This window comes from Pinus tabuliformis, chromosome 5_2 (assembly GCF_031772625.1).
Source record: "Pinus tabuliformis cultivar Carrire ecotype Pingquan chromosome 5_2, CPIR1, whole genome shotgun sequence".
In the NCBI taxonomy this organism is placed as follows: Eukaryota; Viridiplantae; Streptophyta; class Pinopsida; order Pinales; family Pinaceae; genus Pinus; species Pinus tabuliformis.
Window position 1 is genome coordinate 951,378,522 of NC_142306.1, and position 18,101 is coordinate 951,396,622.

General features: G+C 41.2%; 1 protein-coding gene across 2 annotated transcripts in view; it reads right to left on the minus strand.

The window, feature by feature from the left end:
* LOC149162411 (chlorophyll synthase, chloroplastic-like) overlaps positions 1-18,101 on the minus strand; it is a 200,757-nt gene that overhangs the window by 87,897 nt on the left and 94,759 nt on the right. For both annotated transcript variants that reach the window (XM_089437258.1, XM_089437259.1), the window contains exons 7-12: positions 2,566-2,631; positions 2,357-2,440; positions 2,157-2,218; positions 1,695-1,770; positions 1,524-1,586; positions 1,295-1,376 (exon numbers count right to left, since the gene is read on the minus strand). In XM_089437258.1, the coding sequence (XP_089293384.1) occupies positions 1,295-1,376; positions 1,524-1,586; positions 1,695-1,770; positions 2,157-2,218; positions 2,357-2,440; positions 2,566-2,631 (433 nt within the window). The remainder of the gene's footprint in view (positions 1-1,294; positions 1,377-1,523; positions 1,587-1,694; positions 1,771-2,156; positions 2,219-2,356; positions 2,441-2,565; positions 2,632-18,101) is intronic.

Here is an 18,101-nt window from a genome sequence, read left to right on the forward strand (position 1 = left end):
GTGGAAACCTTGCCTTTCAAAGGCATGAGACTCTTGAGTCTTGATACAGCTTCACAAATGTAGAACTCTAATACCATATCATGATAATACAAACAAATAAAGCTAACCAAGATTGCATTCATAACGCAGTTGCAAAAGTTTTTCTTAATGAAGGGTTACAAGCTAGTCTAGTCAATCCACATTATGAATGCGGGATAAACCAAGAAACACACTAAACTGAAACAAAGCATAGAAAGCATAAAATAACTTAAAGTCAAAGTGACTTTATTAATGCCTTTGTCTAATATCTAACACCTTATAATCTGATATTTACTTTAACAATGTAATGCACCCAACACGCATGAGTTACTAGAATGGAACCGCCAATAGGGGAAAACAGATAGCATGTAAGATTGTGTCATCTTCTTTGGAAAGAACACCCACTCTAAATCTGGAAGACTACTTTCTCATGTACCCTGTCTAAAGTTTGATCATGCATGCATTCTAAAAATGAACGGAGCTGAAATCTGAACTGAAGAGTAACAAAAGCAAACCTCTGACAGTAGACTAACTCTATATAAAACTAGAACTGCTATTTCTGAAACTGGACATGAACTGATGGTGGTCCATGCAGCCTCTACCAAACAGCAGCCCATATGTCTGTCCACTATACCCTCATTAAACCTATTCATTACTGCTGTAAGGAAATATTGAAAGCACCCTCTCTGCTGTCTTCTCTGCTGACTGTGGGCACTGTGATGCTGTGCAGAAAGCTATCCAAGTTAAAAGTTAAAAAATCTAACACAATAAGGGAGCCATTTGGCTACTCTCCGTTGCCAATTCAAGAATTTCCCAGGCAATAATAAGACTATCTAGGATGAAACACCCTTTACCCCATTTGCTTAGGTTGAACAATTTGGTGTCATGTGGTACAAGTAGCAAGAGCTTCAGCCTTCAAGTTAACACTTTGTAAGACATTGAGAAAACTGATAGGCCACCAACTACTCTTTGTGTCCTTTCATGTCCCTTTAGGAATCAACTTAATAAGACATGCATTTATTTGTTCCTGCATGTAGCCTACATCCAAAGTCTCTTGGCATATCTGCAACAGATCATTGCCAATCACAGATCAAAGAGAAATACGTCTCATACAACAACTAATCAAGGCCCGGTGATTAGCCATTAGCCATGTCTCACAATACCTAAACAATTCATCTTTGTCCAGAGGCTTAGACAAAAAGGACTGCTCACAGTTAGGATTTTTAGTAGGAACAATACTACTGGTGAGTTGCTTAATAAAGTTTAATTTACATACCTGCAACCGATAATTGAGTGATGTCAATTGCGCCAACACATATCCATTTTGCAGTGTCTACTCCAAATGCAACTGGAAGTGACTGCCACATTGGATAAAAAAGTAAGACAAATGCAAGTCTTTGATATGAAGAAGAAGCAGAATAGGTGTTCAGCGAAATGGAACATGACTCAAAAGTATCAGACCATCTTAATTAACAAACATCAAGATTTCTGAACATGCAAGAGACCTGCAGTCCCATGGCTCGATCACCTTCAATGCTTTTGAAGTCATTTATGATAGCAATTCCTAACTGAAATGCACCAAAATAAAGTCAGAAAAATGTGTTCCAGCACACATCATGAATGAGGTTGCTATCATTAAAATGAGATTCAACTGATGGGCCTAAAGAATGACATACCCCTGCTATACTGTACAAGACAGTTAACACCATTATGTCAGGTTTAAGTGTCCCAAACAATGCTTGACCAGCCCACCTACTCATTGAAACAATGAATCTTTTATTTTACAAAAACATTTCACATCAATGATGAAAGATATACTTCCTTGCAAGAGTTTCCTTGCCAGTTGCAACCAATGCATAACTTTAACTACACATTCTATAGAGGTACTTAGTTACTTGACATGATCCTGTTTAGCAGCCAAAAAATTGTCATTCATAACATAAATATTGTACAGAAACACCAACTTATTGTATGCAAGAGATTGTATTCTGACTTTCCCCATCCATCTTTTCAAAGACACAAAATATACTTTAAACAAATTAAACCAACAGCTTAAAAGGGAAATGATCATCACAAATATTAACAATGGAGAAACTAGTAAGGCAATATCCAGAAACATTTCACAATATCCTACTTACCAGGGCAAACATATGTAGCTTGAACCAAGTGCAAAATTACCTATCCAACCATTCTGTTTAAGCTGTATAACGAAATGTTGCCAGATTAAGTTCCTTAGGTATACAAAAAATGGATCAACTCAATTTGCAAAGGAAAATGAATCCTCGAGGATCTTATTTCAACTAATTGTAGATATGAAATGAGAACAAAAAATGTGCACCTTTAGAGGCGGAGCTGAATATATATAAGAGAGTAAAGAACCACCAACAGCAATATAAAAAACAGATGGAACTGTATGCCCTGCCTGTACAACAACCAAAATATATGTTAGTACGCAATTTTTATGGCCATTAGACATACAAATATTAGATTGTCAATGTATTCTTGATAACAATCGCACAATATATGAAAAAGTTTACACTTGCTTACCCATATATCTAAAATAGCCGCCAAGCCCAGGCCTCCTAGAAGAAGTACCCAAATCTGGGTTATAACCTGAAAGTGCAGATATCACCAAATGTAAATCCAGAATCTTGAAAGACAATCCTTATTATCAGTGCCAATACTTAAATTTATTTTTAAGGGGTATAAGTTAAACTCTACCCTTATTTCACTACAAATTCTGGATCCACGTTTCAGACTTAAACTGAACAACCAACACAAAGCTATAAATAGAGCCTCGGTTTTAATTTATCCGAGATAAATAGTCAAATTCAAAATTCGATTGCTATGAAGCAAACATCGAGAATGCAGGTGTCAATCAGATCAAAACCAAGATAACAGCTGAGTACAAGCCTTCTGCAGAGAATAAGTAAACTGGCTACTACCTACTTATTTATCCTTTGGGTGCCAAGTAGAGCTCAGTAAATCACATAATCCTTACTGAGGACAATGTATTTATTGATCGATCTCCAATAGAATTAATGATAGAAAGCTGATGGAAAATTCCACGGCAACCAGTTCATTTTAATGAAACACCCAGAAACTTGTCCACCTCGCGGTTGCTTCATGCGACAGAAACACAAGTTGTATCTATCATCATCATGACCAATTGTCTATTTCCGTATACACATGAACAGTGTCATGTCCCCAATAAATAATTTTGCTAAGTGAAATCCTCATTTTTGCAATTTTGGCGTTATAAAATATTTTGGCAAATAAAACTTAGGAAAAGTGGGTTAAGGAGCCACTTACTTTATTTTCGGTGAAAAAGGAGAAATAAACATTAGAGTAAATAAGATTATTTTGTAAGTGAATTGTGGGGGCCAATCCAAAAAGGAATTTGACCCCCCCCCCAACCACCTCCCTTCCTTGAGAAATTCACACTAGGAAAAAGAGAGAGAAAAAGGGAGTTCGAACTTGTGGAGAAGGGGAACCACGAAGGAGAAAGGGACCAGCATCTATAAATAGCACATGGGGGCTCCATTTTTGCATTTTTTGTCCATCTATTTTCTGGAGATCGAACTCTCTCTTGGAGGTTGTTCAGCACAAGAGGAGCAGAGCTGTTTAGCTCAAGAGTTTCAAGCAAAACTCAACCTCATTTCGGAGAACTTCGAGTGTCTCCCTAGTGAGGCCTTGGGGAGTCTATTCCAGGACTTCAGTTGGGGTTTATTGCAGAGATTCCACTAAGAAATTTAAACTTCCTGGGCGGAGAAGAAGAACCACAGCATATAGTTGGAGCAGCTTCCTTCATTTGTAGGTTCCAGGCTTTTGCAGATGAATTTCTTTTGGGAGGAGATTGGTACCAAATTTCGGAGCTGAGATAGTGGCATTTTACTGGGCCAAATTTCTCTCTTCCAGGGCCTGCGCAGGGGTTGATAGACAGGAATTTCGCAGGCGTTAAGGGCCGGTGTTTTGCTTGGAGTTTCAGCTGGGAAAGACTGTCATTCCAGGAGGATATTTAGCATATAATTTCTCAGCTATTTTGCAAATGGAGAGATCCATTTCTCAGCAGTATTTTCCAGGTTGGATGAAGCATTAAAACTCAGAAATATATATATCTATTAATTGATTGAATGATGGTGTTTTTACAAGAAGGGCCCTGGCTTAAATAAGCCCTTGGGCACCGTTTCGACAAGGATCATGCCCCAATTACATAATTAATTAATTACATAACATTGTGGGTGCTACAGTATCGATCAGAACCATTACGTTGTTCTTCTTGATATGTCCTTTTAACTTTAATCTCTAGGGCTGCAATATACCTGTCATGGTCAATAATGACGCGGAATATTCTCGTTATCTAGTTCTTGAGAGAATTCTAGGGAATCTTTGATTTCTTCTACGTTTGATTCATCACTATCTGAATCATTAGCTGCTTCACATTTATACAAGTTCTTGGTCTCCTTCCCTTTAGCACACCTATGTTTAGGGTCCCATTTTTCCCCACAATGTTTGCACTTGCCCTCTTTCATTCTTTGCTTTTTCAAGTTAGTTTTTTCTCCTTCACAAAGATGTGGTGGAACATATTTTGTGTTATCCGTGTTCGCGGCTTGGGAAAATCTTCGTCTCGAATATACTCTTTCAACCTTTGGCCATTGCATCTTTTCGTGCTTCTTTTCGGCAGTTTTTGCCCTCTGTCTAGCTACCTCTATAGAAGTGATGTCATGAAGCTCAAGCTCAGCCTGGAGATGGGGTTTAAGCCCCGTGGTGTATGATTGAATCAAACGAGTTTCTGATAATCCAAGTACTCGTATAGCTAAAGTTTCCCATTCTCGAGTGTATTCGTCCACATCTCCTTTTTGTTGCAATCTGTTGAGTGCCGAAAAGAACTATTCTTCCTTGACACCTTGGAACCTTTTAAAGAACGCATTTTTGAATTTTCTCCAACTTATAGCAAGTGTCGTCTTTTTCCACCACACATACCAATTATATGCTTCGCCTTCCATTTGCATGGATGCATGCCTGATCTTTTCATCATCATTGTCAATACCGTAAATCTCGAAATATTCCTCTACTTTATTGAACCATGCAACGTTGCATTTCTCGTTACCGTCAAATTTGGAGAGTTCAAGTTTTGCTCTCCGTTGATATGTCACATATTTGAGAATTGATTCCAGGGCTGCATATTTTGAAAATTCGTATTACTATTTTGTTGAAGGGGTATGGACGATGCTTTTGGAGACTCGGGTTTCTCATGTAATTTTGACAAATTTGACAAATCCGGAGAATTGAGATGTTGAGTAGCTTCATTATTCGGGGGTATTTGATTGGGTGTAATCTTCAACTTGTCACAAATACAGGTCAACATCACCATTGCTTGACTATGATTTAGATTCACCGTATTTGAAAGGATTGCATGATCCCTTTTAAATTCTTTATGGTTCTGCTCGAGTTGACTTTCTATTCTCTTTGTTGTTAACTAGAGCTCCTTGATCTCATTGGAATGCCCGGTAACTTTATCTTCAAGACCAATCAATTTTTTACTAAAATCAGCCATTTGTTGATTTATGGTAGCATCGAATGCTCTCTAAGCCTCAAAATTTGTAGGGAGGCTTGGACACATGTGTTCCACAATACCCAGAAATCGTTTTGGGAAATTCCACCCAGAGACAGTTTTATTAAAATAATTAATTATTTTTAATGGGTGCCTAAGTCTAAACTTAGGAAATTAAAATAATTAAAGGGTAGTAATCAAACTGTGGGTGAAACTTCTAGAAGAAGACTAAGATCAAGTCAATATGATCTAAGCCATTGATTAGAATCTAATCTGGGTCGTTCATTACAAGAGGGACTTCGATAGGCATTTGGAAAACACATTGGGCAGATACTCAGTTACCCAAGTAAGATCAATTTCCTTATTGGTCGAAATTCAGCAAGAGGAAATTGAATCATAGGGAGAGTTGCAGGTGAAAAGGAGAGAGGGCATCAGCATCATTCAGGGGTGCGAGAGCAAAAGAAGACGCAGAGCAGAGGAGGGACAACGCTGAGGCTGTGACGTTGGGATTGATGCTGGGACTGCGCAGTCCCTACACAGAAGTTGACGCAGTGAGACGTAGAGGGGGCAATAGGTCCTCTCCAGAGTCAGAATTTAGCTGAGAAGCATGAGAATATCGTCTGTAATATTTCTCACAGAAATTCCTCTTCTATTCTGCTAGTTGTATCTTGTACATGAGATTTTTGCTGAAGATCAATAAAGAAACCCTCATTTGCTGCACCGATTTTCCCACATTGGGTTTTTCTAGGGACAATTGTCCAAAAATAACTGTCATTGTGATTATACTTGTGCTAGTATTTTTCTTTGCTTTTACTTTCCGCAGTATTTTAATTGTGAAGGTTGCAATAGAATTTATTTCAATATTTGTTGTAGAAACACTGTGAATAACTTATTTCTAAAATAATAAGTAGAAGAAATAATATCAATCACTACAGTTGGATTTCTATTTAGAAATTTTCACATGGTATCAGAGTTGAGTTAAGTAGGAGTGCAGACCGGAAGAGCCAGCGTTGAAGAGAAGAAGGGAATTCGAAATTGCTGCATAGGTAGAAAATCGAATCCCCAGAGGAATTGCGCAGTCCAGTCTAAGAGGGCAAAATTTTCATAGGAAAATCTCTCTTTGAGAGAGTTGACAGAGAGGAAGATTTCCAGATCGAAGGTTGCCAGTGATATGTTAGTTTTTAGTAGCATGGGAAGTGCTCTAGCCCTGAAAATTGGTGGATAGGATAAAGCACATGAGTTCTAAAGAACCCAAAAACCATTTGGTGAAATTCCACCCAGATTGTATTTTATTAAAATAATTAATATTTTTAATAGAGTTCCTAAGTGTAAACTTAGGGAAATTAAAATATTAATGGGTATTAATCAAAATATGGGTGAGAATGATCTAGAAAGCGGATCAAGTCATTTTTAATCTTAGCCATTGATTAGAGACTTAATCTCAGCCATCGAAGACCCAACAAGAAAAGTATAAAATGGAGGCTTTGGGTTCATTTGGAAATACACATGGAGAGAATGAATTGATCTGGAGTTCGATTTCTAGGGCTAGGAAGCTGAGAATTCAAACTGAGTGATCATTCTGCAGCAGAGGGGCAGGGATAGTTCAGGAGTACTTGACAGAGAGGCGGAGAGACAGTAGTGGAGGCAGCGCAACAACTAGAAGGACTGATGTTGGGCCAATCTGGGCCCACGCAGGCCTGACACAGAGCCCGAAGGGCCAGCACGGAAGAAGAAGTTGTCCTCACGCAGAAAGCTGGAACTGCCAGGAACTGTCGGAACAGCGAGGAAAGCTGACACAGAGGCAGCGCAGTAGCCGGAAAAGCTGTCAGAACTACCGAAACAACTGGGAGAGCTAACGCAGAGGGCAAAGAAGGTGACGCAGAGCCAACACAGAAATAGTCGGGGTTAGCCAGTCTTGTGCTGGATCAGCGGGAATTCTGCCAGGTGAAGTGAGGTAAAAGTTAAAACTCACTTAGATTTTCCGCCAATATTTTCTCTGTAAAGGATTGCTAGATGAGCATCCTATATTTATATTCAAATATTTCTCCTGCATAATAATAAATCCTAAGAGTTGCTACACCGATTTTCTCGCATTGGGTTTTTCCGGGAACTATTGTGTCCAAAAATAAGTGTCCTGTGTATCTTGTTCTTTGCTCTGTTTTTCGTTTCATGAGATCAAATATTTAATAAGTGTAGGCTGCAAAAGTAATTTGCTTCATTATTCAAAAGAATAACTTGATTAATGTATATTAAAAAATCAAGTAGGTGAGGTAGATTCAGATTTGCTGTAGTAGGGGTTCCTTCGAGTCTAGGAATTTTCACATGGTATCAGAGCATTGATTTTGAAACAAAAAGAACAGATCAAGTGCTAAGCAGTGAGGCAGAAAGCTGCACTTGGCAGCAATTCGAATGCCCTTGAAGGAATTGCGCAGTCCTTGCCAGGAAGCAGATCCGAGGAAATCTCTCTCTAAGTGAGACGACAGAGAGGTACGATTTCCAATTCGTGAGTTTGCAGAGGTAGGGGGAGTGATGTAGAGCCTCAGTGTAGTGCTTGAGGAGCAGATGAGTAGTGCTAAGCAGTGACTAGAGCAGTCAGTTCGACAATTGGGTGAGATGGCATCACATGGGCTCAGAGATCAGGACAGGTTGGACGAAGCCTCCAACTACGTCATATGGAAAACCAAAATCTTAGTTGTTCTGGAGGAATATGATCTCGAGGCCTACGTCAAAAGTGTTGTAACTGATCCTGCTGACAACGATCAAAGAAGAAGTACAAAGCCGAGCAGGGGAAGGCGAAGAGGCTCATTCTCGATGGAGTTCGAGATCATGTGGTCTCACACTTGCAGGGCAAGGATACAGCGCGAGAGATGTGGGAAGCCTTGTCTTCTTTGTATGAAGGCTCTTCCGAACAGCAGAAGATGTACTTAGAGCAGAAGTTGCAACAAACCTTGATGCAGAAAAGAGAAGGGGTGAACCTCTATCTTCAGCATTGTTAGAACACTAGAGACCAACTTGCTGCAGTGGGGTCCACTCCTCAGCCAACCGCGATGTGAGGATAGACCTGAATGGAGTCTCAGATGAATGGCAAGTTTTCGTCCAAAGCATATTGGGCAGAGAAAAACTATCTTCATGGGAGGAGATGTGGGTGGCTCTTCAACAGGAGGAGTTAAGGAGGGACCTAAGGAAGGTCAACCTAAGTGGCAGCAGTGGGAGTGGCACAAAGATGAAGGAGAAGGAGGAGAACGTAGCTCTAGCATTGAAGGGGTAGCAGAAGCTGAAGCCAAAGAAGGACATTTCGAAGGTCGAATGTTTCAGTTGTGGCAAGATGGACCACTATGCATCCAAGTGTCCTTTGAAGAAAAAGGACAAGGATGAGAAACATGATCCTAAGGTTGTTTCAGCAAAGATTAACGAGGATGAGTTTGCCATGAGTGCCCACGCATCTCCAAGCGGGAGATGAGGGGATATTGAGTTGTAGTCGAGAGGACTACGTGTGGGCAGGATCCTTGAGGAGTCCACCTCTTGGATTAATTCCTTGCTACGGGAGCCATAGTTTCAGCGGTAGCGAGATGGACTTAATGTCAGATGATGCAGTGGATTGTTTGGACGACAGATGCAGTAGCTTGGGACCAGAGACTGATCAGTGAAAAGCAAGGTTGGCAGCAATGTAGTTGACACAGTGCAAGAGTCAGTGGCAGCGCAGAGGATTAAGAGGGTCAGCAGCAGTCAGATTCCAACATTCATTGTATTGAGCTGAACACAATTAAGTTCAGCTGATTTTGGACCTTTTTAGTTGCTTCTCTCAGCAACTAAGTTGCAGTACGGATGCGATGCTAGCAGTGGCAGTGCTAGCAGCATAGCAGATGCAGTGTTTGAGAGGGAGTTGTAGTATAGATGCAGCGGTGGCAGTGGCAGTGTCAAGGGCAGCAGTATTGTGGAAGCAGCAGCATAGTGTTGGTGGAAACAGCAGTGCAGAAAGGAGGTGCTTCAAAAACAAAGCAGCATGCAGGTGGACATTGTTACTAGAGCACTTTCCTCGCTAAGAGGGAGTGTTAATTTTTGGTAGCATCGGAAGTGCTCTAGCCATGAAAATTGGTGGAGAGGCTAAGGCACATGAGTTCTAAAGAACCTAGAAACCATTTAGTGAAATTCCACTCGGATTGTATTTTATTAAAATAATTAATATTTTTAATGGAGTTCCTAAGTCTAAACTTAGGGAAATTAAAATATTAATGGTTATTAATCAAAATATGGGTGAGAATGATCTAGAAAGCGGATCAAAACATGTTTTAATCTTAACCTTTTATTAGAGACTTAATCTCGGTCGTTGAATACTCAACAAGGAAAGTATAAAAGGCTTGGAATAAATTTGGAAATACACTCGGAGAGAATGAATTGATCTGAAGTTCGATTTCTGGGGCTAGGACGCTGAGAATTCGAACTGAGTGATCATTCTGCAAGAGAGGGGCAGGGATAGTTCGGGAGTACTGGATAGAGAGGCGAAGAGACACTAGTGGAGGCAGCGCAGAAGCTAGAAGGACTGACGTTGGGCCAATCTGGGCCCACGCAAGCTTGACGTAGAGCCAGAAGGGCCAGCGCAGAAGCAGAAGTTACCCTCACATAGAAGGCTGATAATTGTCGGGAACTGCAAAAACAGCCGAGAGAGCTGACGTAGAGGCAGCGCAGTAGCCGAGAGAGCTGACGCAGAAAAGCTATCGGAACTGCCGGAGTTGTTAGGAACAATCGAGAACTGTCGAAACAACAGGGAGAGGTGACACAGAGGGCAGAGAAGGTGACGCAGGGCTGATGTAGAGCCAACGCAAAAATAGTCGGATTTAGCCAGTCTTGTACCGGATCACAACCGGAATTCTACCGAGTGAAGTAAGGTAAAACTCACTCAAATTTTCCGCCAGTATTTTCTCTGTAAAGGATTGCTAGATGAGCATCCTATATTTGTATTCAGATATTTCTCCTGCATAATAATAAACCCTTAGAGTTGTTGCACCAGTTTTCCCACATTGGGTGTTTCCAGGGACTATTGTGTCCAAAAATAAGTGTGTCCTATATATCTTGTTCTTTGCTCTATTTTTTGTTTCATGAGATCAAATATTGTGTCCAAAAATAAGTGTGTCCTATGTATCTTGTTCTTTGCTCTGTTTTTTGTTTCATGAGATCAAATATTTAATAAGTGTAGGCTCAGATGTAATTTGCTTCAGTATTCAGAAGAATAACTTGATTAATGTATATTAAAAAATCAAGAAGGTGAAGTAGATTTCGATTTGTTGTAGTAGCGGTTCCTTCGAGTCTAGGAATTTTCACATGACAAAGGGAGCATCGCATAAGCTTCAACATAGAGCAATCTTCAGGTGAAGACGCAGTTTTTCTGCAGCAGTTGCTGGGACAGAAAAGCATCAGAAATCAATAGGAAAAATAGCACAAAGAAGGATGGAAAATCAAGATGTCTCTGAATTATCTTCCAGATTGGAAGAAGAATTTGCATGCTTGTCAAGTTCAACATCAACAGATGTTTGGTATATTGATAGCGGGGCTTCAGCCCATATGACTGGAGTACGAGAATATTTCTCGAGCTATCAAGAAGAGCAAATGGACTTCCAGATTACTATGGGAAATAGAACGAAGTGTACTCCAGTAGGGAGAGGCACCATAGCATTTCAGATGGAAGCAGGAACCAGCATCTGAGCCACTAATGTTCTGCATGTGCCCAGGTTAATGTTGATTTTTGGGTAGCATCGGATGTGCTCTAGCTCTGAAATTTTGTGGAAGGGCTAGAACATATGTGATCTCCAAGACCCTAAAATCATTTGGAGAAATTCCACCCGGATTGTATTTTATTAAAATAATTAATATTTTTAACAGAGTTCCTGAGTCTAAACTTAGAAAAAATAAAATATTAATGGGTATTAATGAAAATATCGGTGAGAAGTTTCAAAGAGATGAGGATCAGGTCTAATTTAATCTTAGCCATTGATTAGAGACATAATCTCGGTCGTTGATTTCTCAACAGGAAAAGTATAAATGGAGGCTTGGGGTCAATTGGAAAGGATACGCAGAGAGATTGAGGAAATCGATTTTCTGAGGTACGAAGTTCTCAAGAGGGAAATCGATTGGGGAGATCTTGCAGCTGAGGGGCAGTGATAGTTCGCGAATATAGATAGAGAGGCGGAGAGAAACTTGTGGAGGCAGCGCAGTAGCCAAAAGAGCTGACACTGGGCCAGTCTGGGCCCACGCAGCCTTGACGCAGAGCCATAAGGGTCAACGCAAAGGGAAAGAGCTGCCTTCCACACAAAGTGTCACGCAATGGGCAGAAGAGTTGATGCAAAGCCTAAGAGAGCTCCACACAGGCTCACACAGTTACTGTGAAGGGGCAGCGCAGTTGTAGCTAGGGCTAGCCAAATTCGCTGCCGGATCAGCCGGAATCTACCGGGTGAAGTGAGGTAAAATTCACTCAGGCTTTCCACCATTGTATTTCTCTGTCACTGGTTTGTCGGGAGGGAAACCACCATTTGTATTCAAAACTTCTACTTAATAATAGAAAACCCTCAAAGTTGTTGCACCGGTTTTCCTGCATTGTGTTTTTTCGGGGACGTTTAGTCCAAAAATAAGTGTGTCCTTTGCATGATTGTCTCATTTATTTTTCAGTACTTGATCTATATATTGGTGTAGGTTGTAGTGTATTTGCATTTAATATTTTCTGGATATTTCTAAAAATAACTTGTTAAATGAAAAACACAAGTAGGTAATGCAAATCAGTTTACTGCAGTAGCATTTCTGACTAGTTAGATTCAGAAATTTTCACGTGGTATTAGAGCAATTGCAAATCAAGGAGGACTAAAGCCATCAGCGATAGGACAGAGGAAAATGTGTGTTGAAGACAGTTGTCCCAAGAGACAGTGCAATTTCTGGTCGAGAGAGTAGACGAGGGGTGACGCAGTCACCAAGGGAGGCTCACTCAGAGCCTACATCAGCGTGATTGGGTGACGTTGTTGCTGCAAAGGGCAGCGCAGTGGTTATTGGACTAGCGCAGAGCCTGTTGAGTCTCGTTTCTGGTTGCCATGGCTAGAGGTGCAACGCAAATTTCATCTGGAGTTGCTGGTGGGGTGTTGATTCTGTTGGTGCAAAACAGTACCTATGTTGAAATTTGGTACCGGAGGACAGGTGGTTCCCTTAGGCTTTGATCTTTGGCCTAGGGAAAAGTGTCCAAAAGAATTTAATTTTTCTCCTAAAGTGACTTTATAATTTTATAAAGTTAATTCTAATTTAAAAGTGACTTTAAGTGATAAAGTTACTAAGTCTAATTTTAAAGTAACTTTTATAAAGTAAATGAAAAATTAGAAAGGAAAAGTGACTTTGGAAATAAATGACTAAGTGGATCTTTATTAAAGTGGGGTGAATTAAAAAATAGAAAGTGAGATTTAAATGAGCATTTAATCTCAGCCATTGATCTAAATCTATTTCAGCCATTGGATTTAGAGATCACCCAAAAGTCACTTGGAGTTATATTAAAGGAGGAAAAGGAGAAAAAGGTCATTCATTCTTTCATGAGCAGTGTTGGCGCGCAGATTGACACGACAACGCTCAGACCGGGGGCTGTCACTCTGATCCCCGATCCCTCCGTTTAAGCCTGTCTCCCGCGGCTAAGGGGGGTAGTCCCTGTGAGATAATGAGACCAACTGTCAAACAATTGGGCTGGGAGACACGAGACACGATATGAAAAGCACTCGATGGATTTGATTAACTTAGCAGACCAGTGCCTTAAGAGATTGTTGTAAAAACGATTACTTGTTAAATGATATAGAAACATGAACCATGAACAGCAATCATCTATCATCAGCTAAATCACAATGCTCAAAACGATATCCGGCAACTGAAAATTTTGAAAAGATGAATGCTTCAAACCACCACGAGTCATAAACCATTAACCAGATATCATATTCGTATCTCGACTTGAAAATTTCAGATCTCAGCATGAAAGATATATCGTGAAAACCACTGAATCTGGCAAAATAATTTTCCACGAAATTTTTATATTTTTTCGAATTTTTTAAATCTCTTTTCAATTTTTTTTTATTTTTTATGTCATAAAAAATCTAAATCTAAAATTTATAAAAAAAACTTTAAACATAAAATCTAATTAAAACAAAAATTAAATCAAAATCTAATTAAAACTAAGCTTAACTCTAAACTAAACTTTAAAAAATTAAATTGAAATCTAACTAAAAGACAAACATAAAATTTAAATCTATATAAAACTATACAAATATTAAATCTAAAGTCTAAAAACTTAAATAAAATCTTTTTATTATTATTTCCCTTTTTTATTTTTTTATCATAAAATCAAAATAAAACAAAAAATTTAAATCTAATCAAATCTAAAAAAAAATAAACCTAATCTAACAAAATCAAAACATCACATCTTTTGCTCTTTGAATTTTTTATGACAAAATTTAAAACTATGTTAACATCTAAACTAGAAATAAACAAATTAAAATAAAACCAAACTAAATTTTAAACAAATCCTAAACAACGCAACGCATCTTTCATTCGATTTTTTATGAACTTATATGAAGTTAAAATCTAAATATATTAAAGAGGAACTAACATAAAAAAACTATGAACAGATAATATACAAAACCTATTCAATAAATTAAAACCTAAATAAAATCTATGCTAACCTACGCCTACGCTGACGGAAATATATCAAACGCATCCAAAACTATAGCGAGGACTTGAAAATAAACTTACGGAACCGAAATCAGAGTGACGCTAAGAACGCGGATTTGGTTTGAAGCTTACCTGAGGCGATGAACCCATTTACCTGCGTGATGGCCTGCGGTGATTGATTTTTCGATGCCTGGAGTCCATTGTATATCGACAAAACCGTGGCTCCTCTGCGTGAACACGATGTGGTTTCCAGTTCCGGATGGCGGACAGCTTATGCCTGAAAACGTCGTTACCTTAGTCGCCGAAGTGGAAGTCGAATCACCTTGCCCAGTGACGTGTTGATAGCAGACATCAATGAATGAATATGCGTGAATCAATAGCTGATACGCAGTGATCGATGGCTCTGTTGTTTCTCTTTTCTGGCAGCTTCGATTCCTCACACGCAGGTTCAATCAGTGTTGAAACATGTGTTGATTGTGGGTCGAGTTTGGATCGAGGCGGATACCTGCGTGATGGATTGATTTTGATTTGCAGTCACGTATAACGATGGTGACCAAACGATAAGATTATAGCCCTGAGAAATGATGACTGGAGCTGCTGGCAGCCTGCGGGCTTCGATTGGAAAACGTTCACGCCACTGTCGGCTATCTTGAAATCGGATGAGTTGAGTCCTCAGCGTGGATGGCTTGTAGCTAGGACGCTGATCATTTGGAAATGTTGGACTATGATTTGCAGATGCGTAAAACACTGTGGGAGAAAATGTGATCCTATACCTGCGAAAGAAAAGAAACTTAAAGTAGTATATGCCAGAGATTAACCCAAAAACCCTAAACCCTAATGAAAATTACAGTTGCTGATTTTTCACTCAGAAAATTCCAGCAAACTGATTTTTTCATAAACAGCAGTTTTATCTTTACTACAGCAGTGCTATTTTTCAGTTTTAGGACAGCAGGATGTCATTGGGATTGAGGGTGGAGGATAGGCTGGATGGGCATATAAATTACAGCGTTTGGAAGAAGAGAATGCAGAGTATCTTTGAAGAGGCAGAAGTCTGGGATATCATGGTGCATACCGCACAGAACCCTGTTGTTGTGCCCACTGATGTTACTCAATTGGCTGAGTATAAAAAGAAGAACAATAAGGGTAAGAGGCTGATTCTAGACGGAATCAAAGACCATTGCATTCCTCATGTGAGAGGAAAGAGCAATGCCCATGAGATGTGGACAGCATTGTCCAATCTCTACCAGAGTACCAATGAGAACCGGAAGATGGTCCTGAAGGAGAAGCTGAAGAACATTAAGATGGGTAATGATAGTGCAGCTGGATATCTCACAAAGATTACCAATGTGAGAGATGAGTTGGCAGCGATTGGAGAGGCCATTCCATCCACTGAGTTGGTGCGTATTACAGTGAATGGCCTCCCCCGTTCATGGTTGAAATTTGCTGATGGGGTTTGTGCACGTGAGACCCTTCCCACATGGGAGAGGTTTTGGGATGATTGTATTCAGACAGAGATCAGGAAAGGACAGCTTGGGGCAGCCAAGCCAGTTGAGCAGGATGAGGACGTAGCACTCGTGGCAGGAGGCAAGAAAGGCAAAGGGAAGAAGCAGGCTTCCACAAGCAGTGGTGGGGGCAAAGGCAAAGGTAAAGGTAAACAGAGTAACTCACAGAAGGACTATTCCAAAGTGAAGTGTTGGAATTGTCAGAAGATGGGACACTATGCAGTTGTGTGTCCGGAGAAGAAGAAGAAGAAGGGGAAGAACCAGGATGTGGCAGCTTCAGCAGAGATTGAGGACTTTGTTGGTCGTTTTGACCGAGAGTTTGCGTTCACTACGTGTGAGTCCTCTAGTGCAGGATCACCTGCCACACAGGTTCAGAGGGAGCATGCTTTTCCCTCGATTAGCGGAGCATCTACAGGTATCTGGTATGTGGACAGTGGGGCTTCACGTCACATGACAGGAGTCCGGGAGTACTTCTCAGAGCTTTCAGAGAGTAGCACTGATATTGAGGTAGTACTCGGTGATGACAGAGTTGTTAGAGCAGTCGGGGTGGGGACAGTGACATTTCAGAGGGAGTCCAAACCTCCCTTGAAGGTGTCAGAGGTTCTTTATGTGCCAGGGATGAGGAAGAACCTCATATCCGTCTCAGCTTTGGAGGACAGAGGATATGAGGTACTGTTCAGGGGAGGACAGGTGTTGATGTATCCCAGGGGCACTCCAACTGATTCAGCTAGAGTGATAGGTGTACGCCATGCAAAGGTGTACAAGTTTGCATTCCAGCCCCTTTTGGCATTGAGCAGTAGTACCGACAGCAGAGCTAGCAGTTCTGAGCTGTGTGAGATTTGGCACCGCAGGATGGGACATATGTATCATGGAGCCTTGAGGACATTGCGGGAGATCACTACAGGTGTGCCAGATTTCAGTACTGATCACTTTGATACTTGCAGAGGTTGTGCGATGGGTAAGTTTGCCAAATCCCCTTTTCCGAGCAGTGACAGCAGAGCGACGGGGATACTTGATTTGATTCATTTCGATGTGAGCGGTCGGATGTCTCATGTTTCCTTGAGTGGATATGAGTACTATGTTTTATTCATTGATGATCACTCCAGGAGGACCTGGATTTATTTTTTGAAGACCAAGAGTGAGGTCTTCAAGCGGTTTCAGGAGTTCAGAGCTCTTGTGGAGACTCAGACAGGTCGAAAGATCAAGTCCTTGAGGTCGGACAATGGAGGAGAGTACACCCTTGGAGAGTTTGTTGACTATTGTGCGGAGGCAGGCATTAGGAGGGAGTTCACTGTTCCTTACAACCCCCAGCAGAACGGGGTTGCAGAGAGGAAGAACAGATCCATCATAGGGGCTGCCAAAACCATGTTACATGATCAGGGGTTGCCATTGTTCTTGTGGGCAGAGGCCTGCAACACAGCTGTTTACTTGCAGAACAGGAGTCCGCATCGTGCCTTGGGGCACATGACTCCGGAGGAGGCTTTCTCTGGGAAGAAGCCTGATATTGGTCATCTTCATATCTTTGGATGCATTACATACTCCTATATACCCAAGGAGAAGAGGACCAAACTAGAGCCCACCGCAGAGAAGGGTATCTTTGTGGGCTACAGTGAGACCTCAAAGGCCTTTCGGATTTACATTCCTGCACAGAAGAGAGTTGTTGTCAGACGGGATGTGAAGTTCGAGGAGGACAGGGCCTTTAGGAGGTCACGGGAGTTAGAGTATCTGGATCAGCCAGACCCTCAGCAACAGTTGAGTCAGTCGCAGGGATCCAGTGGGCAGGGATCAGGAGGATCAGGAGGTACATCTATGAGGATGTCAGGTCCGTCAGTGAGCGGTGGCTCATCGAGCCAGAGGGGTGGTGCTCCGGGCAGCATGCAGAGCAGTTCACAGAGCAGTTCACTAGGGAGTCCACTGATGGACAGTTCACACGGTACCTCAGCTTCTAGAGGTTCAGGTGCAGGCAGGAGGACAGCAGACAGACAGTCAGGAGTTCAGGCTACTGATGATGATGAGGAGGAGGAGTTTCATTCTCCAGTGGGAGAAGTGCGCTCAGGGAAGAGGAAGCCCAAGTGGCTTCAGGACACCTTGAGAGATGCCACATCTGTTGCTGAGCCGAAGAGGCCGGTCAGAGAGAGTAGACCATCTGAGAGGTTTTGTAGCTATATGGCGATGGTTACCAGCATCCTTGACTCTGAGCCTTCTAGCTATGAGGAGGCAGCTAGCCAGCAGGTCTGGAGAGAGGCCATGCAGGAGGAGTATTCTTCTATCATGAAGAATGATGTTTGGGAGGTGGTGCCGAGGCCTGAGGGCAAATCCGTGGTTACTTCCAGATGGCTTTACAA